Below are 27816 nucleotides of genomic sequence, written 5' to 3' on the forward strand. Positions count from 1 at the left end.
GTTCTAAGAGCAAACCTGCCCCAGGGAAATGCTCAGCTTCTACTCCCCAACCCCTCAGCACTCACAGTAAAACAGGTTTTCCTTCAGAACTTTTCCCACTTTTGGGCTAATTGTAACATCTCAGCCTGGTCACTGTGAAAGGAAAAAAAAAAAAAAAACCTCTTCCAGACAGATCAAAGCCCTCCTAATCTCTGAAGGAAAAGAAGCAAGTCCCCACCCCTGCAGCCCTCCCTCAGTCTCACACCCCATCGCCTTTTTAGCATCTGGGAGCTGCTGGTCCTAAACTAACAAGTGCCAGTGGCATCTCTTAATTGAACCCCATTTAATCCCTGAGTGCCCAGTGGGAATGGTGGTATCCGTATCAAGCATTAATCATCATGAGGCTTCAGAAGCTGAAAGAATCTTCCTTTGATTTTTTAGATTGTGTTTCATTTGAGACAGTTTTAAAGCTTTTTCCAACTGTGCAGGCTGTTCCTTCCTAAATGAAAGCTGATCTTACATGATGGCAGGTGTAGGAGTTTTTAAGAGACAGGACAATCACCATGAGGGCTGTCAGTGCTTGTTCCTTCCCTATTTTCCCTCATCCTGCCCAAAATGCCTTCAGTTTCCATAAGTGAGAAAGGTTACCCTATGAGAAGGGTTAATCCACGTGTGTTAAGTTCACCTGGAGTTTCTGTGTCACTGTTTATGGGGGATGGAAGTGGATGTGACCCATATCCTTCAGAAGGTAAAAAAAAATACTTCCTGAATGTTGCAGAATGAGCAATTTGTCTCGGTGCAGGGAAGGCTCGAGACCCTCAATATGAGTGTTCAGCAAGGTCTGTTTATTGAAGAGAGCATCAGACACTTATACAGCAAGTAATAAGCTCATGCATATTCTGTAATTTACACCATCCATTGGCCACACCACAACATCAGCTCTTCCCCATTCCTTAGGGGTTACATCTCTCTTTTCTCATGTCTCTTTCACTATTTGTTATCATACTACAGCTAGGCCCAAGGACACGCTATCTTGCAGGTGCAGGACTTGGAATTAGCCACGGCCTTGTACTTTTCCAATTCTTAGCTGCTCTCCCAACACCTGAAGTGTAACCAGAGAGCAACCATGATGATTGAGTATTGCAGGGACTGTGGAACCCCTTCAGAGAAAGGCTGGGACCCCCTCCAAGCACACACATGAATCAAAACATGCTTCAAATCCTCCTCCCTGTTACTCTTGGGCAGAGCACACAATTCATTTTCCCCCACGTTCATCCTCTCACTCCCCCTCACCTGCCCTGTTCCCCAGTGCCTGGCAGCTCCTGCAGAGTGCTGGTGGGAGCTGGCAGAGCTCTCATTGCCCTCTCATTTTCTGGGAGCTCAGTGTTCCTCCTGATTGGGTTTGTCAGAACAGATTCTCCCAGTTTTTCCACATCTGCCTGGCTGCCACAAGTTACCTGGGAGAAAGATGCTTTGCTCCACAGCTGTCAGAGTGTGTGCTCTGCTCTGGCTCTTTCTGCAGGGGAACAAAGCACTGGCTCACAGCAAGGGACCGCAGTGCTGCCAGGGGACAGAGTCCTGCCCAGTTCTCCCAGAGCTGGGGGCTGTGCTGGCAATTGTGGCCACACTGGGAGAATCTGTCCTGACAAACCCAATTGGGAGGAACACTGAGCTCCCAGAAAATGAGAGGGGAAGGACCAAATGGAGGGTGAGGTGTATTTATGCATTCATGTAGATGCTGCACAAAGGCAACCTGCCTGCTCTGTGGTAGAGTGTGACAGGGCACTGCAGATGGCCCAGAGGGAAAGGTGGCAAAGGCAGAGCTTTGGTGGTAATCACAGAGAATTTGCAAAAGGCTATGGCTGCTTGCTTTCAGCCTCATCCTCACCCGATGATTATGGATGCACTGATTATTACTGGCTTATTAAAGCTTAAAAACAGAGGGCAGAAATTTACTCTTCACACTCGGCACTGTTCCTATGAGCTTTGAGATTATAGAGCAGATTTGGTAACTACTGAAGTGAGATTTTCCAGGGACATCTCAGGCTTTGGAATGTGTCCTGCATGACTAAAATGAACCAAAGCCAACACTCCCTCTTTGTTTAGATATTAAACTGATGTTCATTCACTTCTTTGCCTTGTGTAGGGAGACCTTTAAAGCCATGAACTCCAGTGCAGGCTGGAGATGACTGTAGGGCTTGGTAACCATCACCAGTTACTAATTCAGTTCCAAAGACATGGAACCCTGGGTTGAAACCAAGGCCCAGGAGAGTGGGATTCAAAACTCAGTCATGTCCTCCTGCTTTCTGTAAGTTATGATGGCTTTTGGATTCTATTTTAAGATTATTCCATTAGGGAGTTCTAATTTCTGAAAGGAGCTATCTCTCTGAGGGTAACTTTTGTGGCAGTCTGAGTCCTGCTTTCTCTTTGTATCAAAATACACTTCCCTAAACACTTAGTAAAAGGTGTCCATATAATGTTTTGAATTTCTTAGACTGTGACATTCCAAATTTTAGATCTACATTGTTAATGGTCTGTAAAGCAGCACACAGCAGTTTTAATAACCTCCATTTACTCTGTAATAGTCAAAATAAATTATTTGTATATCCCACAGTGACCAAAATGGAAAATAAGACCCCCTCACATTTTCCTCTTAAGCAGTTCCAAGTCAGTTCCCTAAAGTGACAATAATACTAGAATAAAACATAGAGACCAAGGATAATGCTATGCTCAACATTTTATTTATATTTTTGTGTAAACATAATTTGCTTTGTAGGCACAATATAACAAAAGCTCTAAAGCAACAAATACAATTAAACAGTGTTTCAGTTCACTTCAATCAGGCTTAAGTTAAAGAAGCTTTCACAGTTCCTTTAAGGCAAATTGAGAAATAATTTGTTTCACTTGAAGAAACTATCCAATTGTCTCAGAGTTGTTTAAACAACACTGTCAGTAGTAATCACAACCCTTCATTTCTGCTACAGTAAGACTTGGTCAGTGACAAGCCTTGGCTTCACCAGTTTGACCAGCACAGCCTCCACCCCAGCCAGTGTGACACTACTGCTTGTGGTCTCCTGAAAGGTACTTAGGGCTTGTGGGCCAAATCCTGCAAGCACACACCCTGCTTCCAGAATGGGTGCCTGGAAAACTTGCATTAATATCAGCAGCACCCTCCCTCCATGCTCTATTGATACCAGCAAAGCACAGAGCAGCGTTCAGCTTGCTGATGGTCACACTCAGCTGCACTGCACTCAGGTACTTCCAGCAGCACTCCTTTGTACTCACTGCAATTACCTGATATTCTGCTGACCAGAAAATGGCCCTAAAATTGGTATGAATTAGCATGAAGAGTATTTTTTGCCTTGCTAACAAAACCAGAAAGAACTAGCCAAAAATTATGTGATCGTTGTCCCTGTGGTGTCTGTGGCCATGACCAAGATCACCCATATTTGTCTTGCAGGGTAATTTAGAAGCAGAGCCCACCAGACTGTGGTTTAGAACAGAAGAATGGGCTTGCTATTCTGCTTGCCCTACTAATTTAAGGCCTTGAGAATGCCACTTACTGCCAGCTCGAAGGTCACCAGCAATATTGCTCACTTTGGCGTCAAATCAAAATTCCTAGTTATGTTAAGGTCTGTTGCAGGACAACATCATTACACTAGCTGCAAAACAAAATTGGGCATGTTTCCTACTGCTGTCAGCTGATGAGTCATGAAAACCTAATGGCCCTCCTTAAAAGTCCAACTGGCAAGCCCAATAAATGGAAAACTCTCACTGAATACGTATTTTCTTCTGTGGATAAAGTCCCTGTTTGGGCCCAAAATGGCACTGGAAGTAGAGGAAAGTCCAGCTTGAAAATCAACTCAACTATAATGAAGTGAAGAGAAAAATGAAGTTCTGGTTGGATCAATAGTTCAACAGCTTTTTGGCATTTTTCCCCACAGTTATTTCTTGCTGTTATTTTTGAATTTGTTCGACCCAAGGGGAACTCCTTCAGAATGAACCATCTGCACAATTATCTGACAGCGACTTCATGAGCACAGTGTAAAGAGATGGACATTAATACTCAGGCAGCAAAACCAAACAAACAGAAAAAACCTAACGAAAATCTTCTAAAACCACACATAAAAGTCATCCAGACCCAGAAGTCCTCTCACACTGAGAAAACCCTGAGAAGCCCCCACTTTTCACTTTTCTGTATTAATTTTTAGCTTCTATCATAACATGCTACTTGTAGATTTGGGCTAACAGCTAATCATGTCTGGGTAAATACCTTCTTTTGAAAAAATAAATATTTATTTGAAGCTGTAGGCATTATGCAAGGTCTCTGCCAATCCTTCAGCATTTCTACTGTACGTGATCACAGTAAATTTATAATAAATGTTTTTACAAGACAGTTGAGGACCTGAGTAGCTGCTGTTTGGATAGGGGAAGGACGTGGAAAAAAAATTTACCTTTTTCATGTTTAGATATAGTTTCCACTAGTGGGAGGTAGATAAGACTAGCTGGTCTTTGAATACTTGATCCTGTAAATAATTATAAATGTAACTGTACATAAGGAGCAGAGCTTTTGATAGAACAATCCACTTAGATAGAAGTTATCCCTGTACATGATTTGTGGTGGGATTAAGGCCTGAACCTCATTTTCTACAGGGTTAACTTCTGCAGGAGTTCAGCTCCAGCCTGACAGCTGACCACACAGTAGCAATTTCAGAGCAATAAACTCCATCACCAAATTTCTTTCCACATCCTGATAAGTGATCCTTACCAATGCAATTTAAAAATGAAATTTAAAATTGGTTTGAATTTGACATATGAGTCAGTATGTCCTTACCAGAAGATGTTGATCAAAACCTCTCAATCAATGATTTCTTACACAATTTCAGATTCCATGATTCTAGATGAGGTACTTTTGAAAATGAAGATAGGATTGCTTGTGGAAAGATGAAGTATGACTGAGGAAAATAAAAAGTAATCTTTGTTGCAACTTTTATTTGTGGTTCATTAAAGGAAAACCATTTTAACACTGAAAATCCAGAAATAGAAAATTATCCCTCCGGTTACTAGAATCTTTCAGACAGCAAGTAGGGAATTTTTTTTATTTTTACTGTTTCCAACTTGCAAAAAAAAGCCCAAACCTCCCAAATAACTTTATGCAAGATGTCGGAATTTGCATGAGAAAGATGCCCATCTAAAATTACACAGTAAGTTAATAAGGCTTTCAAACAAGAACAGAAAAATCCATGGGACTCCTACAGGGAAACTGGGCATTACACAGAAACGTGGTAATACTGCACTGGATGAGAATGGCACTTGAGTTCAAAACAACGATGATCAACAGCTCATAGCTCAGCTGACTGCAAACAAATACAACACACACTGTACTACAGCATTTGTTCACTGATGCACAGAAGAGATTTCCCAGCCTCGTCCCCTTCTCCTCTCGGCTCCTGCTGCCTGCCCAGCTCTGGCTGCTACTGGATGAAGGGCATGCGCTCCTTGTTCTCGTTGTCGCCCTCGTGGTCCTCCTCCTCCTCGCCAGCCTCGCTCGTCTCCGTGCTGTCGTTGGCCATCTGCACCACGAAACATCAAGGACATCACTGCACCTTCCTCACCCCTTGGCTCCTCCTCATTTCACCTGGATTCGCTGCATAAAGCGACTTTGGAAACTCAAGGAGAGGGGGGCTGCCACAGGAGAATGAGCGTTCTGCCTGTGCACAGCCCCTGCACACTTCCAGCCAAGCCTGCAAGCTGCTCCCCCACGGCTCACAGCTCCATTTCCTAACAGAAGGCTGTCTGGAGGACAGCTGCACACGAGGACTCTGCTCTGTGCTCTTGTAGTAAACTGATAGTAAGGGCCTTGGGTAGGAAACACAGCTGTGTAGGAAGTTCACAGATCCTGGCACCTCTGGGTTACAGCTCCTGTACCTGCTCTAATGGATGGCCCCATCTGAGGCACAGAGTGAAAAATCAGGGGGCAATTTCCTTTCTTTTGTATGTTAAAAACCCAATGAAACTTTACAGATATAGATGCTGGCAGGATACACCCACGACAGAGTGCAGATCCCAGATCATACAGGAGTGGGAAGAAACTGCATTTTCATATTTTACTGAAGAAGCCTGCACAGGCAATAGGCAATTGCAGGAATCTGTAGCTCAGAACAGCATTTAAGGAGTACACAGTGTTTTTTGTATGTGTAAATATTTATTACAAGCTGTAAAGGTGCAGGACCCTCCAGCACTTCTCCCTGTCAGTGTGACAGGTCTGTGGAGGCACAAGAGTCTGGTTCACTGGATGGGGGTAATGTTTAACAGCACACATTGGTGTGACTGGATTCTCTTATACACCCATGTTACCTCTCCTAGGACACAAGAAGATTCTTGTATTAGCTTATAACTACTTCAAACCAAATAAGCAAGGGACCCATTTCCTTCTAAAGAGAAATGCAATGATGTTCCTTCCTTGACTGATTATATTATTATTATTATTATTATTATTATTATTATTATTATTAGTCCTCTCTTAGGACACAAGAAGATTCTTGTATTAGCTCATAACTACTTCAAAACCAAATAAGCAAGGGACCCATTTACTTTTTAAAGAGAAATGCAATGATGTTCCTTCCCCGATTGATTATTAGCCTCTGGTGGAAATAAAAATCTCAAACAAATCCTGATTTTAATGCAGAAAAACCATTGCTCTGAAGTTAACAAAATATTTGAGTTAACAGCCTTTGATAAAAGTGTATTGTTCCACATGTGAGGTCCTCAAAGCCTTCCTTTTCCTTGCAGGGAGTTTGTATGAGATTGGGGGGCAGTTTTAGAGTGAGTAAGAGCTTAACTCTAGGTCTAGGTTCTTTCTTTTCTTTTGAAACAGGAGGTTTCTCAGGTCTGAAAGCAAACTTCACACATCGTATTGATTTAAAGTCAGGTTTGCATTACTTTCTTTACTGCCCTTTCCTACACCATCAGTGAATGCTCAGGAGAGCCTGGCTTTGATTTACCACTCCTCTCTGAAAGGTTTCTGGACCATCCTAAGTGCTCCAAATCTAGTGGACCAGAGCTCCATCACTGCTGTCTTCCTTCAGGATATTTCTGGACATATTTATATGTTATACTTCATATATTACAAAAATTAAATTCCTACCAAAAGTATACTCTACTGTGGGCATCAGAAAGCACTTTTATGTTTGCCCACTGCAGCAATACTGACGGGGTTTTTTCCTGTTCAATCCACCTATTAATACAGGAATTTTTTAGTGTGAGAAGTGTCCGTTTGTTTACCTCACAAGGGCAGAAAGAGATGTGGCAGTTTTACCCCAGCCCAACACTTGCTGGCAGGTTTTTGGAGAAGCAGGGAGTGATTCAGTAGAGAGAAGTAACTGCTGGCACTTCAGCCAGTACATTTCACTGGGGTTAAATGCAGAATTTATGGTTACTGGTGGAATCTGGATGCTACAGATTTAGAAAACAGTGTCAAAAAAGCATGACAAGGGACATGTGTCCAGCAGTCACTGCCAGGCTGAACCATGCCTGGCTGTACATCATGCCTGTGCTTTGCACTCACCAGGGGAGTGGGTGCTTTCTCCACATCCAGAATGAGTTTTCCTATATTTCCTCGGTCATGGATTCTCTGCATGGCCTCCTTCACCTGAAAGAAAGATCACTGTTGAGAATTTTCAGTCACACCCTGGGAGAACCCTGAGTCCCTCCCTCCCAAAACCTGTGAGACATTTAGGGCGTGCTCTGTGCAAGGTCACTCAAGGAGCTGCCCGAGACAAGACCAAGAGTTAAACATTTTTAGTGAATTTGTAAGGCCTGGCTTTTGCACTGTGTTTGCCAAAATGGGATGTGAGTCCTGAGGACAGTCTCTGAATAGCAAAACACATCCATAAGGTTGATGCAGAACCAAAGCGATGGATAGCTGAGGTGCAGGGAGAAACACAGGCTCAAGAAGGTAATTCCAAAGGGTTGTTAATTGCAATCCATCTTTGCAGAATATTTATCAAGACATCCTACTTTCACTGAAAATATGAAACATTTTTCTAATTGACCTATGATGTTTTTCAATTTCTTATGGGTTACCACAGAGGAAATGCCATGCCCAGGCTATGACTGGGATTAATGCAATACTATGGGTCTTGCTGCATAGGTAAACATTTATTTCCTTTTTTTTTGGTCACTTTTTCCCCTTATTTTTTAAATAAAAACGTTAAATACGTGGTGTCCTACCACATCACCAAACCCATCTGTTTAACAGCTGGCTGCAATTAGTGCCTGTGAGGAAAAGCACAAGAACCTCTTCTTACAAGTGCACTGGAGAGAAGCTTGTTGTGATGTATGAACTTTCCCAACTCAGGAGAGCTCATTGTTGATAAATTGAATTTGTGTGTGAGTGTGGTGCACTGAATGTTTAATGTGCAGCACACAGACCACTGCTGGGTCACAGAGTGCCCAGAGCAGCTGGGGCTGCCCCTGGATCCCTGGCAGTGCCCAAGGCCAGGCTGGACACTGGGGCTGGAGCAGCCTGGGACAGTGGGAGGTGTCCCTGCCATGGCTGGGGCTGGAATGAGATGAGCTTTAAGGTCTCTTCCAAGCTGTGGTTCTATGAATCACTAAAAATTGGAAGATGTCAAGAGTTTCCTCACTTTCACCATGGGAAACTTCAGGAACTGAAAATGTGCCCATAAAGGGTCTCCCACATCCTCATCATGCTGCTCTTTGCCAGAATAACAGGGTCAGTTGAGACAAAAATGAGTTTTATGTTAATAGGATTTAGCACCTGTGACATAGTTCTATTAAATATTTTAAGAATAATGGCATATATGTTTGAAAGAAAATGCTGAGCTGGGGCCTGATGGGTCCCACAGTACATTTAAAAGCCTGAATCGGGGTCCAGGCCCCCAGAATATTCCCTGAATGTTTAATAGAGAAGGAGTTATGTGATTTTTAAAGCTTATACAGCATTCAACTTCCAAGTAAATTGAATGGATGCTGGGCACAGCACAAAATGTCTTTCTCATCTGTCTGCCTTACTTGGGAAGCTGACTGCAGTGAACTCAGAATTACTCCCTGAATTTCAGAGGTGTTCCCTCAATTGTTAAATACCAGACTTAGGAAAAATTCTACTAGAACAGAAGAAAAATTGCACTGCAAAAGCAATGGCTTTTTAATTTAGGACATTATTGTAAATTCACCTCAGAAAACACAGTCTTGTGAATCCCACTGGATAGCAGGCTGACCTCAAGGGTAGTCCACAAAATCACAATACCTTTTATGAAGCTACCTTAGAGCATAAACAACACTCAACTATCCTGTCAGACTGGCTCTGCACTGTGGATAATATTCATTTCTCCAACCCTGATGCTGGAGAAGCAGCAGCTGTATAATTTTTATGTCTGTTATTACCCAAATCAAGCTTTTAGGAGGTTACAGCACAGAATAAACAACAGAATTGGAGAAATCAGCAAACACACTTGCCTGTCCACTGAAATTTATAACCAGAACATCATGTGGAAAGCAGGGCATGCAACATTTATTTTAATTTGTACCACATCGTATTTAGCAAGGCAAATTTGAGAAAATGTGCTTTTCCTGCTTTTTTCACAATATCAAATTGAAGCCCCTGGAGAAAGGTTCAGGAGTTGTTTCCAAGACACTTGTAAGGAACTTGCAAATGCAAACAGCAGGCAGAGGCAGAGGGAACAATAAAACTTGTAACAATAATAGTGGCTATGGAATCCAGATGGAGCTATTAAAATATATAAAAACATTGAGAAGGATTTGAAAAGCTGATACAACATCTGTGCCTTTTAGTGCTATTTGCAAGTTACCTAGCCCGGCAGTCCAACTCTGTCCTAGTGCAATGCCATTCAGCATATGATGTCTGAGCTAAGAGACCATGAGCTATTTTAGAAATGAGTAATTTTATGTTTATGGCTGCTAGCAGTCCACTTGTTCAACCAAGACTGCAACTGCTTGTTTCCCAAGGTGCCTATTAAAACCATTCCCTCTTCTCCTATAGGCGACAGAGAGGATTGAAAACCTTCTTTGCTGTGCAAGTATGGTTCAGTTGTTCTGCACAGACTATAGGGAAACTTTTAGGTTTTTTTCTGTGCCTTTCACAGAGGGAGGAGCTTCTGTGAGTTTGTTCCCCAGTGTTTGCATATTCCTAATGAAGACAGTGCAGCCCTCTGTGCTTGGTTAAAACCAGACCCAGGCTTAATTGGTTGTACAAGGAGGCATGTAGAAATTCTGGAATTTTCTGGAGGTTCACTGAAGAGGCTGAAGTTTGATTCAAAATAAACATCCCTTCCAGCAGAAAGAATCACAAGGGTTTCCCTCTTCTTACAGTATTCTGTAAGAAGTATCCCTGAATCTCTTTTCACCAGTTATTCCACATTGGTTGCTATATTGTTTGCATTTGTCAGCTCAAGGCCAAGCAAATGGAATTTACTTTTGTTCATGTGGATGAGTTAATTTAAATTATTCTTGTGCAGTATCATCCTCAGAGGGATCTTGGACTGGAAACAGTGCAAAGGGGTATTCACTGATATGAAGAGTTTCCACTGGAATAAAGGACAAAATTCCATTGTCCTGTGCTTGATTTCAGTATGGCTCAGCCCTGAGAGGGTCTGTGTCTGACCTAGTGCCAAAACACAGATTTTAGCCTTGAGAGCCCTCAGACTGACCCAATGTCTATCAAAGTTCTGCAATGGAACCACAACTATTACACATTAGTAGACCACTGGTCCTGGCAGTGATACAATGAATTGATATACATTGATATATATATATATATATAGATACATCTCTCAAGCAAACCCGTATTTCAATTTCTCTTCAGTTAATGATTTGCAAAGTTTTTATTTCATGGAAAGCAAAAGGGAATCCTCTACAGTAACAGTCATAAACCATCTCCCACTCCTGAACACAGCACCTGTGAATGCTCTGGGAGCATGGCATGATTTTATTGCAGTTATTCTGTCTTTAGTGAGCTGACAGCAATTTTCCTTCTAAGTCAAATACAAGCTTGCACAGAAAAAAGAGAATAATAATTATGTCAGTTTCTTCCTTCTACATAGTAAAGTACTAATAATAGCAGATAGTGAAGCACTACCACAGCAAGTAAGAAACCAGCTTTCAGGAATTACAATATACCCACAAATGACTTAGAGAAGTTTAATGAAGTCTCTGTCAGTGCTCCTGACTAATTTGCAATAATTTCTCTTTGAGAAATATAGGTTACAAAAGCTCCAAATTAAGCACGTTATTACCTGTAACCACTCTGACCAGACAAAAAAATGTTTTCCTATTGAAATTAAAAATAGCAGGCACTACACAATTTTTACTCAAACAGTACCTGCAATGCTAAAACAATGAAAACCAAGATGTATTCCAAGCAGAACAACCAATATAACATGCTGGCATTGTATTTGCATGTTTGCAGCTGGCTTCTGATTACTCTGCTTTTCCACAGCTTTTGATGTAAGGGTGTAAAATCAGTCCATTTAAAATCAACTAAAAGACTCTTTTTTCCCCTGAAATACATACTGTACATCTTCCTTAATTCTCCTTTTTTTCCCTATGTTCTCCTTGGATTTCTCTTGTTTTCCCAGGTGGAATCAGTAACTGGGACAAATTTCTTGTCTGGCTTTTCATCTTAATTCTTTCATTTCAGGTCTCCCCCTCTGCTGTCCTGGTTCCTTTTCCTTTGGAAAGTTCCTGAATAGAGACACTTTCCTGGGTGTGAGTCTGATCCTCTATAAGTAATACATGCCTGAAACAAGCAATTATGCTCCAACTTTGCATTGCTATAGTCAGGCCCCCACTTACTTACCCATTTTACTACCAAACTAATTTTGTTGTCTGCTTGCATTCAAAATCAAGAGCCAACAGTAATCTCTACTGACGTATTCATAAATTCTTGCTGACATTCAGTTGGCTCTGGAACTTCATTTTGCTGGTAGAACATAGCAAGAGCAGTCTACTGCTTTATAAATACAGGGAAATTTAAGTGGAAAATGTATTACTAATTATCTGCTGCACCATTTCTGAGTGTGAAAGATAAATGCAGCCTACCTAAGAAATGGATGCTATTTTCAAGCCTTCAGATGTTATTTTAAACATAATGATCCATTTCTGTATTTGGCTCTTACAAGGAACCAGTCTCAGGAGTAAAATAAAAGAGAATGGGAATCTGGATTGTGAAACCACTGGCTCTGCCAGCATAACACACTGGGGGCTCCAGGCCCACGTCAGTAATGTGGAGTTTAGGAGGGAGAGACAATGAAGGCAACGTGCCATGGAAAAGCTTCCTAGTGGAAATGTCACAACACAATGTTTTCATCATCCTACATGAAGTTGTTTAGCTCAGTAATGTGATTAATTTTATTGATCTTTTTTCGGTGAAGTTCTACATTAACTTCAGAAAAAAAAGCCATTGAAAGACACTGGTGCAGGAGAAGAGTGGATTTTCTTTAGCTGCATGAGGCTGGATGCAGTCTGTTGCACAAACTCCCATCTACAGATTACAATTCCATTTTTGCAGATAACTTCTTTACCTCTCACTGTCAGCTAAGGCAGGCTTATTGGCAGAGGGCTTTGCCCTTGCTTTTCTTGAGGCCCTCTGATGACAATGTTATTCCCTGAGGTATTTGAAAGGATTTCTACTCACAATAAAGGAATCCTTCACTCCCCTTTTGATAAATCAGGCCATGGTACGAAAGGCTAAAGAATCTTATGCTAAGATTACAAATTTAATCCAAACCAGGAGTGATATTAATTCAATTATCTCAGTGTAATCTGTAAAACTCCCCAGTCATTCCAACACTGTATCATGAGCTGTCAGAAAGGTTATCAGCACCCAAAGGAAACATCCCTCAGTACCAGATGGGCACAGTGAAGCAGAGCATCAGCTCAGTTTATGATCTACAATTGCAATTTTCCCTCTCATTAGTTCCACACCTTTAGGTTCAAGATTACTGTTTATTTTTATACATCATCTCAAAGAATCACCTTTCATCCTCTGCTTACACACTGAAAATGTCCAAGCCTTCCAGCATATCATGACTGTTCCCTTCTAGCCATGAAATAATCCCCTCATAAATTTTAAGCTGCGCTGCACACATCAGCCTAAAGCCTGCTTTTCCAGCTACACCCCTCTCTTTAATCCTTCAGCTGATTCTTCAGACCAAAAGCAAAAACAAAAGGAGCAACAATCACTCCCTGCATCTGGCCCCCAACCCAAGTCCCATCTGCCCACATTCCCTCCTGTGAGCACTTCTGCCCAGTATTGGTTTTAAATATCCATTTTTTGGTGTTTTTTTCCACATAACAGAGTGTCCAACACAGACATCCCCAAAGCTGGTGCTCCAGAGATTCTTTACAGCAGTTCCCCAATGTCAGTGTCACTGCATGCCCCAAACCCAGTGACACTGCTCTCCTGCTGGCTCACCCACTCAGTCCTGGCTTTGGGCAGTTTCTGAAGCCTGGTCTATGTGTCATTGAGGGGTTTATGTCACATCTACAGAACGCCCCCCTGCTCCTGCTGCAGCCTGCTCACCACAGCTGCAGCACCCAGAAATAGCACAGCACCTTCTGACCTGCTGTCGTCATCCAGCACACTCATAATTAAGTAAAAGAGGTGGAACAAAGCATTTCACCTCAGCAAAATGACTTCATCTTCAGCCTGGCTGACTTCTGTTCTCCAGAGAATATGGGGAGGAAGGAGGGAGCACTCTTTAGCCTGCTTAACCATCAGAAACAGAACCATATCTCTTATCAAAATGTTTGTGTGGTCTTTGGTTTGGTATTGTGCAAAACAGATCCAAACTGCACTTCACAGTCCCATTGTGAGGTTCATCAGAGGTCAGAATGGAATGCACAGCACGACAGCTACTTTTGGAGGAGAATTTTGAATATCCTGTATATACAGACAGATTTCAGCTCCTGCTCTACTGCTGTAATTTCCCTGACATCACTAGATTGCACATGAATGAGGGAGAGCAGGTACTGGGAGGAGAAAAAGGAATACCTGGAGTGTTCCATAGCCTTCAATCACTCAAACAAATGTTCTGTAAATGAATATTATCATTCAAGCATGGCTTTTACACAGATCAGCACTCTCTGACCACTCCTCCCACTCTGAGCATGAACTTTCCATCAGGAGAACTCAGGGTTTGCCTTAGGGCAGCCCAGAGAGCTCCCTCCTGTGACCCCTGCCCTGCTCCTCTCTGTGCAGCTCAAACACAAATGAAGGATTGAGCTGGTGTTTGAGTGCAGGCTCTGTCTGCAGGGCAGGGCTGTCTGCACGAGCATTGCTCACCAACAATTAATTCCTCTCTGAGACGCCTGCAACTGCATCATCCTGCAAAATCACATGGACAGGTCTCCATGGTGACAGTGCCATGAGCTGTGCAAACATCAGCTGGCTAGGCAAGGTTACTTTGGCAACCCAAGTGTCACAGGTAATGATCCAAATCTCCTTCACATTTATGAAAAAATAATCTGAATTAAAAACATGCCCATTTTTCATTCCAGGGCTAACTCTGTTCTGTTGATGCTCATCACTGGCACTATTGCAATGAGCCCAGAGCTACCTCCATTAGAATTACAAACAATAATATCAAGAATAATTATTTAAGCATTATTTCTAGACAGTAATGAAGAAAAAAAGAGGCATACTGCAGTTGATTCTAGCTGAGATCCCACATAAGCCAAGCTTTAATACTACAGCTTTCATTAGTGCTATAGAGCAGAATAATTTTTATCAGGCTCACTGCTGTGTTCTATTACAAAGCTATGCTGTCTTTAATATGCTTTGTGAGCTGCATTCTAATTGCAGATGCACTTCTCAGACCAGGAGAAGAGTTTCCTTTCATGTTTTTGGTATATATGGCTTTTAAAACTAACAGTGCAAAGAAAAAACCCATCATCCGACTTGTGGATTTCGTCTGTCTGGTCTGTGGCAGGGAAGAGGCTGCAGGAACCAAGGGCAGCAGCTCCTGAAGCTGCTGGCAGCTCTGAGGGAGCCTGTGGTGCTCCACTCCCTGCAGCCCCTGCCAGGCTGGCAGGGCAGGGGAGCACTGGGCAGAGGGAAATGGAAATGGAAATGTCCCTGTGCAGCCGAGGGAAATGGAAATGTCCCTGGGAAATGGAAATGTCCCTGTGCAGCAGAGGGAAAGGGAAATGTCCCTGGGAAATGGAAATGTCCCTGTGCAGCCAGCCAGCCCTGCTGGGGTGCCCTGGGCTCAGGAGGGGACAGCCATGGTGTGTGATCAGTGCAGCACAGCACCACAGCTCCCTGGGCAGCCAGGACACACACGTGTCAGCAGCCCCTGGCTCCTCTGCTCACAACTCCCTTCTCCTCCCAAAACAGGCATCTGTCAAAATCTAGTCTTGTTGTTTTCTCCTTGATAATCTTTAAATGTCTCTCTCATGTTTATAGAAGATGATGTTGTCTGGTAAAATTTCAGTGGGAAACATGCTGGTTTTTTTCAAAGCCTTTTTGTTTTTATTTTTTTAAGGGAGTTTGCAATACTTCCCTTTCTCAGGCTGTCTTCTGTACAAGCTTTTGTAAAAAAACAGTTTTCCTGTGTGATTAGTGACAGTTATCCTCCCAGACACAGTTATTTGGACAAAGCCATCCTTTGCTGTGGGGGATTATTTCCCTTGAGAGCAATGGAATAACCTGTATTCAGCACAGCACACTTCCCTGGGAATGATCTGCATTCCTGACAGGAATATTTCCCTTGCACTGTGTAGCAGAATAGCCAGCAGAAAAGTGCTTCTAGTGTTAAATTGCCTTATCTGCCATGACAATATCCTTCAATTACCTGCTTGTGTGGGAGCTGGGTATACGGGAGACTGGCAATCCCACATCTGCAGCCAGCCAGGATTCCACTGCCTCACCTGCTCCATTAATTCTGAAGAGACCTCCAGACTCTGCTCTCCTGGAGGCTGAGGGTATGCAGCAGCTTGCATGGCAGATGGAAAAGCAGCATAATATTTACAGGATTTTGAATAGGCTCTATTCCTGCCTGTGGTGAATGCAGCCAGCTCTGAAGATGCAGAAATTGAGCACTGAGCATATGTAAGAAGACACATCAAACTCGGGGTATGCGGGGCCCAATTTTCATAAACGCCTACATGGGCACGCAGAAAACATGGATACAATCAAAATGCAAAAATTCAGTATCCCTAGCACTGATTTTGAGCTGATTAGAGTGTTTTTCCTACAGGAAAAACTTGGATCATGAAGTCTGTTTCCATGTCATGTCACATCATGTCGTGTCCTGTCCTGCTCAAAGCTATCTGAAAGCAGAAATTATTTTATCCAACACCTCTGTCCATGCCCTGCCACACTGAACTTTTGCACCAGAGGTTTTGCCTGCAAATGCGCAAACAGAAAACACTTTCTGTATCCCTTTCATCCCTCCAGTGCTGTTTGCAGCTGCAAACAGCAGCAATGGCCTCTATTCCCTTCTGCTGCCTGTCAGTGAGGAGAGACCTTTTCTCTGGAGTACCTTTTAGCCTCTCTGTGTGTTGCCATGGCAGCAAGACTAAAACCAGACCCAAGATGAGAAAAATGTCAAAGGAATAAAAACTGATGCTACAGGCAAACTGAGAGTCCTCCCTTGGCTGCTGAAGATACCTATTAAGTGATACATCTTCTGGATGGAGAGCTGCAGCTGCAGAGCTCTGCTGTTTTCACCCTTCCCTACTCCTGCAAGCTCCTGCTGACGTCAATGAGTATTTGTTTTGTCTCAGTAAAATTCAAAGAAAAAGAGATTTAAAGCCTTGTAATTACAGAATAACTGAGCCAAATCTCACCAGTCTTTACTTACAGAGTCAACAGGGATAAAGCAGGAAAAAAAGGCAGAATCAACAACAAATTAAATATTTAGAAGTACTAAAGAGCAGTGCCTAGATTATCAGTTTGGTGTGAGCTTTTCTACATGATAAAAGAGGAGAAGAGCCTGAAATTTGATCCATCAACACAGGGAATTCCAGCAGGTTAGGACAGCTCAGGGGCATTCAGCACTGATAGCTGAAAACAAACTTGTATTTGCAGAAAAGTGCTATAGAATAGACATTTCCGTGGGACTGTGCATTATCTCAGAAACTGCATAGAGCCACAATGGACACTTAATTTGATTTACACTGGCACATCTTTTCTCAGCAACACATTATTAAGATAAGCTTGAAGAAAGTAACATTTTTCCTGCATTACTATAAAAAATTATACCTTATTCCTTTCAGAATCAAAAGTTGTTTCTGTGGGGTAGAAATTTGGTGATGAAATCCCTGGAACACATTTGAGCTTGAGAGAAGACACATCCTGTGAATCAGGATGCAGCTTTAGGGTCCTGCACTGGTATTTCTTTTAGAGCAGCAACACAGCCAGAACTCCTACTCTATTGCTGTGAGCCACTGGCTCCCCAGGACTGGCTGAACCTTTGGAAGTGATGGTGGAAATTACAGAAGCATGGTCCCAAAGCTAGGAAAATGGTTTTGAGCACATCAAAGCCACAAGTAGAGGATCTCAGACTCATCCCCTGCGTGGTACCTTTCTGGCATGAATGCATCTTGTAGTGAATTGCAGCCAGGTGTGCCCACAGGGATGCCCCAGACACCCCTGGAGCTTGGGGAATTCAGAGAGGCTGGTCTGCAGCTGCAGCTCTTATGGTGGGGAAGATTCCTTCAGCTGCAAATGAATTTTGGCAGCCACAGGGAAAAGAGACCCTCTGTACTCTGTCAGGGTGCAGCAGTGTGCTGCCTAAATTGGATTAATACATGATGCTCAGTTTGCTGCACTCCTGTACTCCATCACAATCTGCTATAACAAATTATGGCAGGAAATAAACTTTATTAAATTCATCACTATGCATTAAAAAAAAAAAAAAAAAGACATCTTATGCTGTTACTGGCTATCAAGCTCCATGCCATCAGTTTTTAAACTTTTCCCTCGGCAATGTTGCCCTGTGATCTCTATGAAAATCATCTGGAGAAAAACTGCACCAACCCACAAGATGATCTTTTTTGCTCTCTTGCCCTCAGCTCCAGTAGTTATGAATGTCATTAAACTCTCCTGATCCTGAACCCCCAGACCATGCAGACCTGATCCTGAGCCCTCTGTTTTTTGTGGGGCTGTGTTGCTTCTGAATGCCAATGCCTGGGCTGGGAAGGGCAGTGCTGCTGCTGTGCCCTGCAGAGCCTGCAGCAGCAACCCTGCCTGGCTCCCTCCTGTGGGAACCCAGCAGAGCCCTCCCCACACAAGGGAAGGATCTTGCAGCCCTTCTGGAGCTGCACAGGAACATTGCTGTGAGCCAGCAGGCTCAGGGGCCCTTCCCACCTGAACCCCTGCTCTTTTAGTGCTCAGGCTATTGCAACTTCCAGTACTGGGGTCAAATAATGTAAGGAATGCCACAGAACTCGGAGTGCCTCTTCCAGGTGCTGCTCCTTTCATTGTCTCTCTCAAACCAGCAGTCCTGGTCCTCTCAGAAGCTGCACAGTGGTGTGGATGAAAGCCTGAGGCTCTGAGCTCCTTGTGATGCAGATCCGTGATGGTGTTCACAGTTCTTGGATGAGGGGAGAGACGAGCATCTGACTCCATGTTTCAGAACACTTGATTTATTATTTTATAATCTATATTACATTAAAACTATACTAAAAAAATAGAAGAAAAGGTGCCATCAGAAGGCTAGCTAAGCTGAGAATAGAAAGGAAAAGAATGATAACAAAAGCTTGTGTCTCAGACAGAGAGTCTGAGCCAGCTGACTGCGATTGGCCATTAATTAGAAACAACCACATGACACCAATCCCAGAGGCACCTGTTGTATCCCACAGCAGCAGATAATAATTGTTTACATTTTGTTCCTGAGGCCTCTCAGCTTCTCAGGAGGAAAAATCCTAAGGAAAGGATTTTTCATGAAAGAATGTCTGCGACACAGATCTCCACATGCCCTTTGGGCTGGTGTCTGTAAGCATAAGATAATTTGTACTATCCATTCCTTGCTACTATGGTGTAAAAAACATACTTATTTTTAGTCTTATGTTTGGACCAAAAGCCCTTCCAAGCCCCTTCTGGATACGACAAAATCAAAACTCCACAGGTAATTACTTTCTTGCTGCTTTCCAAGCTTTCATCAGCATCTGTTTGCTCAAATCTCTGTCTATTCACAACAAAAGAATTTATTTTATATAGAGGAGGTATTTCATTGTGTGTACTTCACTAGAGAGGATTTTCTTTCTCTCAGGAAGATGCAAAACTACAGAAAACTTTCCACAAGCAATGTCCTTTTATATCTCCTATTATTTTACCAGCACTCCATGCTGATGGTCTGTATTAGTTCCACCTGACTTGTCTGTCAGGTTTATTCCAGTTCTGTGATTCACTAGAGTCACTATCCAATAACTGGATCTTCACACAAAACTCATTTCTACAGTCTATCAGAGGCTTTCCATCTCTTACCAGCACCAACAATTTTTCTTGGATTTCTCATCAACACTTTTGAAGCCACACTTCAAGCACCACAACCTGCATGAGAGCAGTTTCCCTTTTCTCTCTTTAACTTCCCTTGAAAACATGTCCTTGTCCTGCACCTTTCCCAAATGGCAGGTGAATATTTTGAAAGTCTGCCACAAAAGCTGTGACCAGCATGGCTTTGGAATAGCCATGGAAGCCTCTTTAACCTCTTCTTTGGCAGCCTCTGTAACCTTGCATCTTACTTTCTAAATGATTCAAATGAGTCAAGTATTTTTCACCCATGGACATTCTGTTACATATTCCTCAGACTTGTCCTTAAGCTCTCTTTTGATCAACTTATTTCACAATATGGGATATTAAAATAATTAATAGAAAGATGACAAAATCCTATATGATTTATCCATGTATTCAAAAAAATTCGAAGTCTTTCTTTATTACTACTAAGGAGCAGAAAATTGCTTTATTCCAGAATCACTACTCTAAAACCACAGGAACTAAACTTAGTGATTACAAAATACAGTAAACATTCAATCTTCCAGATGGTAATCAGTAAAAAGTCTTGACACTCTAATTTCTAAAGTCTGAGAAGCTTCATGTAAAAATCCACCTACTGGGATCAGATTAGCAGAACACATTAATGCTGTGACTTTGAAAACTATCTCTGTGTTATTTTGTAACAATGGATTATCTTCAGTAAAATCTATCCCCAATCAGTAAACTAATTATGTAAATCCTTGAAACTCATCAAGGTAAATACCAAAGGTCCCTAATGATACAAATAAGAAAATACTTCTCTTTTGATTTCCTCGTGTAATTTTATTTTGTTCCAGAAAGTAGCGCCATGAGGATTGTCAACCTAATTTTTGTACCTTATCACAGTATTTTTCAATCATTGAAAAAGCTTGCCAAGTCAGATCTTACCATTGGGTGCCACTCTGTAACTTCATTAAAACTAAACAAAAACAAAACCCTCTGTTGTATTAAACTGTAATACAGTTGTTATGATAGAGAGAGTGATTCATGCTTATCCTCAGTCTGAGCTACATCACTTCACAGCAAGATTGAAATAATTCATCCAGGCAAGATGAAAGGTATTTGAATTTATCTTGTTTGCTGGTTGACAGTTTTACAATATATATTGCAGTTCTATTTGCTTTATTACTTAATATTTCTCCTGGCACTGTTAAAAAAATGTCTCATTCTAAGGCTGTATTAAAGACCTTAACTCCCCGTTAGCATTGTACCAGTGTGACTGCAATAAAATTGATTTAGTTCACAACGAGTGTGATGCTGGTGTGTGAGCACTGATTGAGCTCAGCATTGCCCTGAGCTCAGAGAGCAGGAATGGGCAGCACAGAGCTGAGCACGAGTGTCCGTGTGACAGAACATCCCTGCTGCAGCCCAGGCAGCTTCTCCTCCAATTCTGTGCAATTTCCAGGTTTGTGCATGAGCCCCAGCAATGCAGGGAATGGGCAGAACCTCAGTAACACACATTGTGCTTAACTGCAAACAGGTTTAACTGCAGGAACTCTGAGAACTGTGCTGGGTGTTCCCTTCAGTGTCGCAGACATCTTTTATGGAAAATCCTTTCCTTAGGATTTTTCCTCCTGAGAAGCTGAGAAGCCTCAGGAACAAAATGTAAACATTGATTATCTGCTGCTGTGGAATGCAACAGGTGCATCTGTGATTGGTGTCATGTGGTTGTTTCTAATTAATGGCCAATCACAGTCAGCTGGCTCAGACTCTGTCCGAGCCACAAACCTTTGTTATCATTCCTTCTTTTTCTATTCCTAGCTAGCTTTCTGATGAAACCTTTTCTTCTATTCTTTTAGTATAGTTTTAATGTAGTATATATCATAAAATAATAAATCAAGCCTTCTGAAACATGGAGTCAGGTCCTCGTCCCTTCCCCAATCTGAAAACCCCTGTGAACACCGTCACACTTCAGAATGAAGGGAAAGATCCAGGATTGTGTTACAGCTGCTGAAGAACTCAAAGGTTATGCCCTTCTTGCTCAGGAAACTTTAGGATCTTTAAGATATTTTAGCCAGGACATAATCACAGCACAAAATAGAAAAAGCCCTCAGGTTCTTGTCAAGGTGGTGGATATTTGGTGGTCAGGAATTCACTTTTACACAGTCTCCATTCTACTAAACTGAATTTATTTAAACAAAGATTTGGAGCTGCCTGCGATGTGGGAGGCTTCATTTCTCACAGCTATGGCCCAACATCCTCAGATGTGAGCACTCTAACACCACCTTCAAAGCCTGAGCTTTGATACTCAAACTGTCATTTTCTGTACAGTCAAAACTCTGGAAAATGAGAGCTCATTTGAAACTCTAAAATTGCATTGCTTCCTCTCAGTATTGTTTTCTCAAAGTCAGTGCTCATAATACAGAGTTTTTACCTAAAAAATACCTTTGTGTTCAGTCATTCCCAACTGGTTAATGTATATTTAGGAGTCTTTTAGTATTGACAATGTATCTGCTTCACTGCCTCGGTGTAAATTTAAATCATTATCTGTAATCAACAATAATATTATTACTAAGCTGCAATACCACACAGAACTCTCAATTATCACATTAAATTTAGATTATATTATGCTAAGAGATATCTTTATGCCCAGGAGTAATTTTGCTTTTAAAATTCATCTGTGTTTAAAATGACTGATAAGAATATATGAGCCATTATCATTAGGTGAGAACAATTATCTTGATTAACAATTGTTATGCACTAAAATGAAGTGTTATTTTGGTAGTTTTGATTTTTGATGCCTTTTTTTGTATCTTAACAAACCTGTGTGAAACAGAACACAAAACCTATGTTTTCTTTGCAATAAAGGCAATCTAGTAACCTAATCAGACCTCTAATACCAAAGAAAAAATGAATTAAAATAACCCTGGAAAGTAATTTTGTGCTACTGCTCAAGAGATTTCCAAAATTTCTACCAGTCTGCCAAAACTAGTCATTAATATGATCAGCTGCTGAGAGACAGAATTGGCTCTGCTGCTGGAACTAATAATTTACTTTTTTCTTTGGCCACTGTTACACAGATACACCCATAAGCTGATCCCAGGAAATGAGCTAGAATGCTCACCTAAGAAAGGCATTTCTAAAACCAAAAAGCCCCATTTAATTTAATTTACTGTACCAGAGTTCACTATCTATTAACATCTAAACATCCTTCTACTGCAGCTAAAAGCTGATGTCAGTGTTCTCTTTATAGGCCAAGCACCCAAAATTCCTCAAAGCTGAAAGATGTGAGCTGGAATTTACAGCAGAAATGCTCCAGGCACAGCCTCTGCTGCTGTTTCTCACCACAGTAATGCAGCAGGGAATGAATTTTCCTTCTGCTCTGTTAACCTTTCTGTTCCCTGCCAGTCAACAGAAGTGGCCTCAGAGATGATGCTGCCAGTGCAGAATCATTTAGACAAAATGGACCCATCAGATTTAAATATATAGAGAGATATTTTCATTACTCTTATGTCCCACTTCCCACTTTTGATTCTTTTCGGCAACTTCTTAAGTGGATTTCTGGGCATTCATTGATTAATGAAGTAAGAGACTCATAGATTACAGCCAGAAAAACAAACAAAAATTTATTCTCATTTTCTTTTTTTTTCAAATCAAGAGGCCAAAACCTCACCCAAAAGCATCAGCCTGCAAATGGAAATATTTCAAAGGCAGGAGGAATCCAAATTATTTGTATTCTCTGTTGTGCCAGACATACAGATGACACCTCTCAACATCACCAAGTAGACTTCATTATTTCTATCTCTCTCATTTTTTTTTAAATTCTTAGCATCTGTGAAAATAGGTCTTTCTTTAATTTGAATGCAGACTAAAAGGAGTTTCTCAGAGAATGTAAACAACCAGGAGGAATTGCTAACACAAACCTCAGATTTGTGGTTCATGCTGTCCCTAGAGAAAAGCTGAATTTCTCACATTAGCACTCCCTGCCAGCCTAACTTCAGTGACCAAGAGCTTTCCTCCCAAACACCCAACTAATTAACAAAGGAGCCTGAGCAGAATTTTTTGACAGAGGGAAATCCAAGGTTCTGTTCAAAGGCTTTGTGGCTGAAACTGCACACACATTATCAGAGCCCAGCACAAGAGTGAAAGAGCATCTAAATGTGGCTTTGAAAACTTTCTTTCCAATATTTTCCCTCTATTACCTGTTTTTTTTTAGTGAGTCTCACTCACAGCATCCAGCAATTATTTCTGAGTGACAGCAAACACTCATTGTTCCAACCCTGCAGAATTCCTTGCCAATTAGTGCCACCACCAGCTCTGTGGAGCAGGAGACACAGTAAACTTTCTCTTGGAATTCAATTGAAACTATTTCTGCTGGTGGATGCAGTAATGCATTGGCATACATTTCATCCACATGCAAGACTGGAAGAAGTCAGGCAGATATTTCCTTGCATTATCAGGTAGAAATAAAAAGGAAAGGATTGAAGCACACTTGGATCAGGGGTATAAAAGCAAGTAGCTTTTGTTCTCTGATACTTCAGGGAGAGTGTAGAAATTGTTTTTGAATAGGGAAATGATCCCATGACACCCTTGAGGAGTGCTTACATTTCATGACACAGACAGCAAAAATGAAGTGTAAAACAACTGTGTTAAAGTCAAATATACAAAATAAAGACAGAAGAAATGAACTCTATCTTCTGGGGCTATGCACAAATGTTGGTGTCACTGATGTCCACAGTAAAGCTTTCCCTAACCAGGTATCTATTTCCTTGCAGGGGAGCAGCATCACCAGATCAGCTCCACACATAAGGAATGTGTGCCAATTTATTACTTAGAAGCCAGCAAATATATTTCAGACTACTCCTATAAAATACTGCTTCTTCACAGTAATTAATCAGCAGCTTACTCAATATAACAGCTTTGTCCTTATTTTTCTAAGAAATGGCAAAGCAGCTCTCCCCATATAGCCTCCTGTTGCTAATTTAATTAACTGCAAGCATGTGACTAGTTTATCTTTAATAGTGCACACTTTTTCTTCAGAAGAATCCATCAATGATTCCTATATTATTTCCCTGCCTATTTCCCCCTGCCCTTGCACTATCCATCAGCAACCAAATCTACTTTTTATTCCCCTTTCCCTGCAGCTGCAGGAGCTGCTGAGGCACACGGGCGAGCAGCAGCGACAGCCTGGCCTGCCCCAGAAACACAACCATGACTCACCAGTGCACTCTCAACCCGTGTCTCATGCCTTCCACCAAGTGTTTTCTGCCTCTCTGTGTCTCCAGAACTAATTAATTCTCAGCAGAGTGCTCACTAAGTAGATCAGGAAAGAGCTGTGGCTGCAGGCTGTATTTATGTAAATGCAGAGGTTCAGTCTCAGGCTGGTCAGCTTCTAACCTTTGCAACAGCAAATGTGAGCACAGGATCAATGCTCATCACAAACGCTGCCAAAACACATTTCCCTGTTTGCCACTTCGTTCCAGTGCAAGGAAATGCCATTTCCCTGGAAGGAAGGAGCTCACTGACCTCTGGTAGAACTCACACCTCCGTCCATCAGAGCCCATTAAGGCACTGAGCCACAGAAGGCTCCAGGAAAGGCTGAGGCACAGCCCAGGGCTATGGCTGGGACAGGCCAGAACTGGCAATTGGAGATTTCCAGGCTGATCCATGATGTTTCCACTGCTGTGCAGGCAATGACATCCACCATCTCTCTGGTTATTCATCTACTAAATGGGTACTGCAGCACAGATATGCTCACTGTGCACAAAGGAACATTCTGAAGACTCTAGGTCGTTCTTTAAATACAGGTATTTAACTGGCAGGCTAGAGAACGCAAGCTAAATTTCAGAGGCTGTAAAAGAAATGCTAGAAAGCATAGAGCAGAAATAAATTACTTGTCTAATTAAATTCCTTTCATGTAGCTTGAATTGCATACAGTGTTTATGAATAATATACACCAATTGAAAAGAATTGACTTCTGCTTACATACTTAACAAGTCTGAGCTTCCTAAAACAGCTCATTTACCCAATCAGATTTTGTGGTAATCACAGTTAATGTCATGTATTTGAGGCCTTATTACAGAGCCACCATGCCTGTATCAAAGTCTTGTCTTGTTTCTATCCCTGGTTTTTAATGAAATCATAACCATTGCCATCAACAGTGTGTGAATCTAAAAAGACTGCTGGGTTATGCTATTGCTTCCTGCTAGTGGTAGGAAGGGTAGAAGGAATTATGAAGTAACATGAAGTCTTGTTAAACAGAATTAAATGCATAAGAAAAGCAAATGAAATTTTATAGGCACTTTGTAGGAACTTAATAATTCACCCAAGAGCAGAAAAGGTCCCATAGTCAGGTATCCAGAATGTTTTAGAGGGGAAAAAAATTGCAATAACTAATTAATCTCCAGTACTTCCAAGATATGTTTCATTCATCTAAGCATACAGCAACAAAATAATTTGGAATTTTAATTAATATTCATTTCAGATAGACATCTTGGGAAAAAAATCTTTGCCAAGCCTAAATTAAAGATCACCTTACTCATGGCCCAGTTTTCATTCCTTTAGAATTTGTGTTCGTTGTATTTTATGTTAGCAAGGTAAAATTCCGGTGGAATAGCTTTCCCCTTAGCCTGGAGAAGAGGAGGCTCCAGGGAGAGTTCAGAGCCTCTTCCAGTGCCTGAAGGGGCTCCAGGAGAGCTGGAAAGGGACTGGGGACAAGGATGGAGGGACAGGAGCCAGGAATGGCTCCCAGTGCCAGAGGGCAGGGCTGGGTGGGATGTTGGGAATGAAGAATTGTTCCCTGTGAGGGTGGGCAGGCCCTGGCACAGGTGCCCAGAGCAGCTGGGGCTGCCCCTGGATCCCTGGCAGTGCCCAAGGCCAGGCTGGACACTGGGGCTGGGGCAGCCTGGGACAGTGGGAGGTGTCCCTGCCATGGCTGGGGTGAAGTGAGATGAGCTTTAAGGTCTTCTTCAACCCAAACCTTTCCATGAGTCTGAGATTCCCCACATTTAAAAGAATGTCTTTCTTTCAAGTATCTTTGCAAGAGATTTGGCCTCTGTGTATAATTCTGTGTATAATTTGTTTGTGAACACAGAGTCAAGCTGCCCTGAATTATTCAAGTTTTGTTCCTCATTCTGCTCTCCCCACATCTCCATTTTCAAGCCTGTCACATCAGTAAGACACAGCTCCATGCATTTTTGTGTGCATTGATACCTTGTACTAAGCTTGTGTTAGACCTGTGTGTGTACAAGGAAACAATGAACAGATGATGAACAGATAAAGCATTTAAATTTACTTTGAGCTACAAGTATTTATTTCACCCAGTCAGATGAAGAACAAAGAGAGTTCCAAGGCAGCATCAGAGGCCAGGATATCTGCAGAGGTAACACCAGTCCATCAGGAAAGCTGCTCATGAACAACTGCAAAGTTGTTCTGTCAAAGAAATACTCAAAACAAGCAGAGTGTGCTCTGTGGTGCTGGAGGAGCAAGCACAGCACAGACACTGCCAAGCTCGTGGGAGGTTTCACAGAATGAGCTGCACTTCCCTCCTCCAACACCACAGGACTGCAAAGTAAATTGTTTTATGCTTATGAAAAAATTAATCTTTTCTGTATTTCAGAGTGGGTTATTACTTTGGTTATAAATTTACTTCCACTTTTATTCTGGTACTCTGTTGTTTTGTATACCCTGAAGAATAAACACTGTAGAAGTCCTTGACTTCAAAAAAGGCATAATTTGTTCTGCTGGAGAATGTTTTCATCAAGCAGGAAAGACAAAAAAACCTGCACTCATTATTATGACATTGTAACTATTAGAAAAAAAATTAGACCTGGGATGGTATTTAGTATTCCTAACAAGATACCAGCCCAATCTGGTATTATTAGATTGCTCTCTTTCTACATTAAAAGTAACTAATGGGTCAATTTTCTCTAGGTCTCACTCCAGTGATACATGGCAGGCTTTTTGCCCTGAAGCCAAGATCACAGAAATGCATAAATAGCTTTTGATGAAATTAAAGTCTCTCCTTTAGGGGGTTCACTGTTATTATTCTGCTATCATGGGTTTGAGACCTCCCATCCCCCTGCCTCTCAAATAATGGTATTGCTGATATTTAACAGCCTGCACTGAGGTGGTAATTTACAGGAGAGGATGAGTTCAGTGGAAAAACACAGGTTTACAGTACTTGAACCTTTTGAAGCCAGTGAGCAGTGCTAAAACCAGACATATTGTGATTGCTTTGCCCTCCCCAAAACGTGCCATAGTTCTGTATGGAAAATGTTCCTTCATCCAGGTCTTGTCACTGGATTGGAACTCAATAAAGCTGTAATCCTAAAGTAGAGCTCCTACTCTTTGCCTTTGCCTGCTAACAACACTGA

At 41.8% G+C, this 27816-nt stretch overlaps 1 protein-coding gene across 1 annotated transcript in view; it reads right to left on the bottom strand.

Annotated features, from left to right (window-relative positions):
- Positions 1–2698: 2698 nt before the first annotated feature.
- VAT1L (vesicle amine transport 1 like) overlaps positions 2699–27816 on the bottom strand; it is a 56160-nt gene continuing 31042 nt past the window's right edge. The window contains exons 8-9 of the mRNA XM_064722958.1: positions 7547–7630; positions 2699–5552 (exon numbers count right to left, since the gene is read on the bottom strand). Of these exons, the coding sequence (XP_064579028.1) occupies positions 5454–5552; positions 7547–7630 (183 nt within the window). The 3' untranslated portion in view covers positions 2699–5453. The remainder of the gene's footprint in view (positions 5553–7546; positions 7631–27816) is intronic.

This window comes from Zonotrichia leucophrys, chromosome 11 (genome assembly GCF_028769735.1).
Source record: "Zonotrichia leucophrys gambelii isolate GWCS_2022_RI chromosome 11, RI_Zleu_2.0, whole genome shotgun sequence".
Taxonomy (NCBI): Eukaryota; Metazoa; Chordata; class Aves; order Passeriformes; family Passerellidae; genus Zonotrichia; species Zonotrichia leucophrys.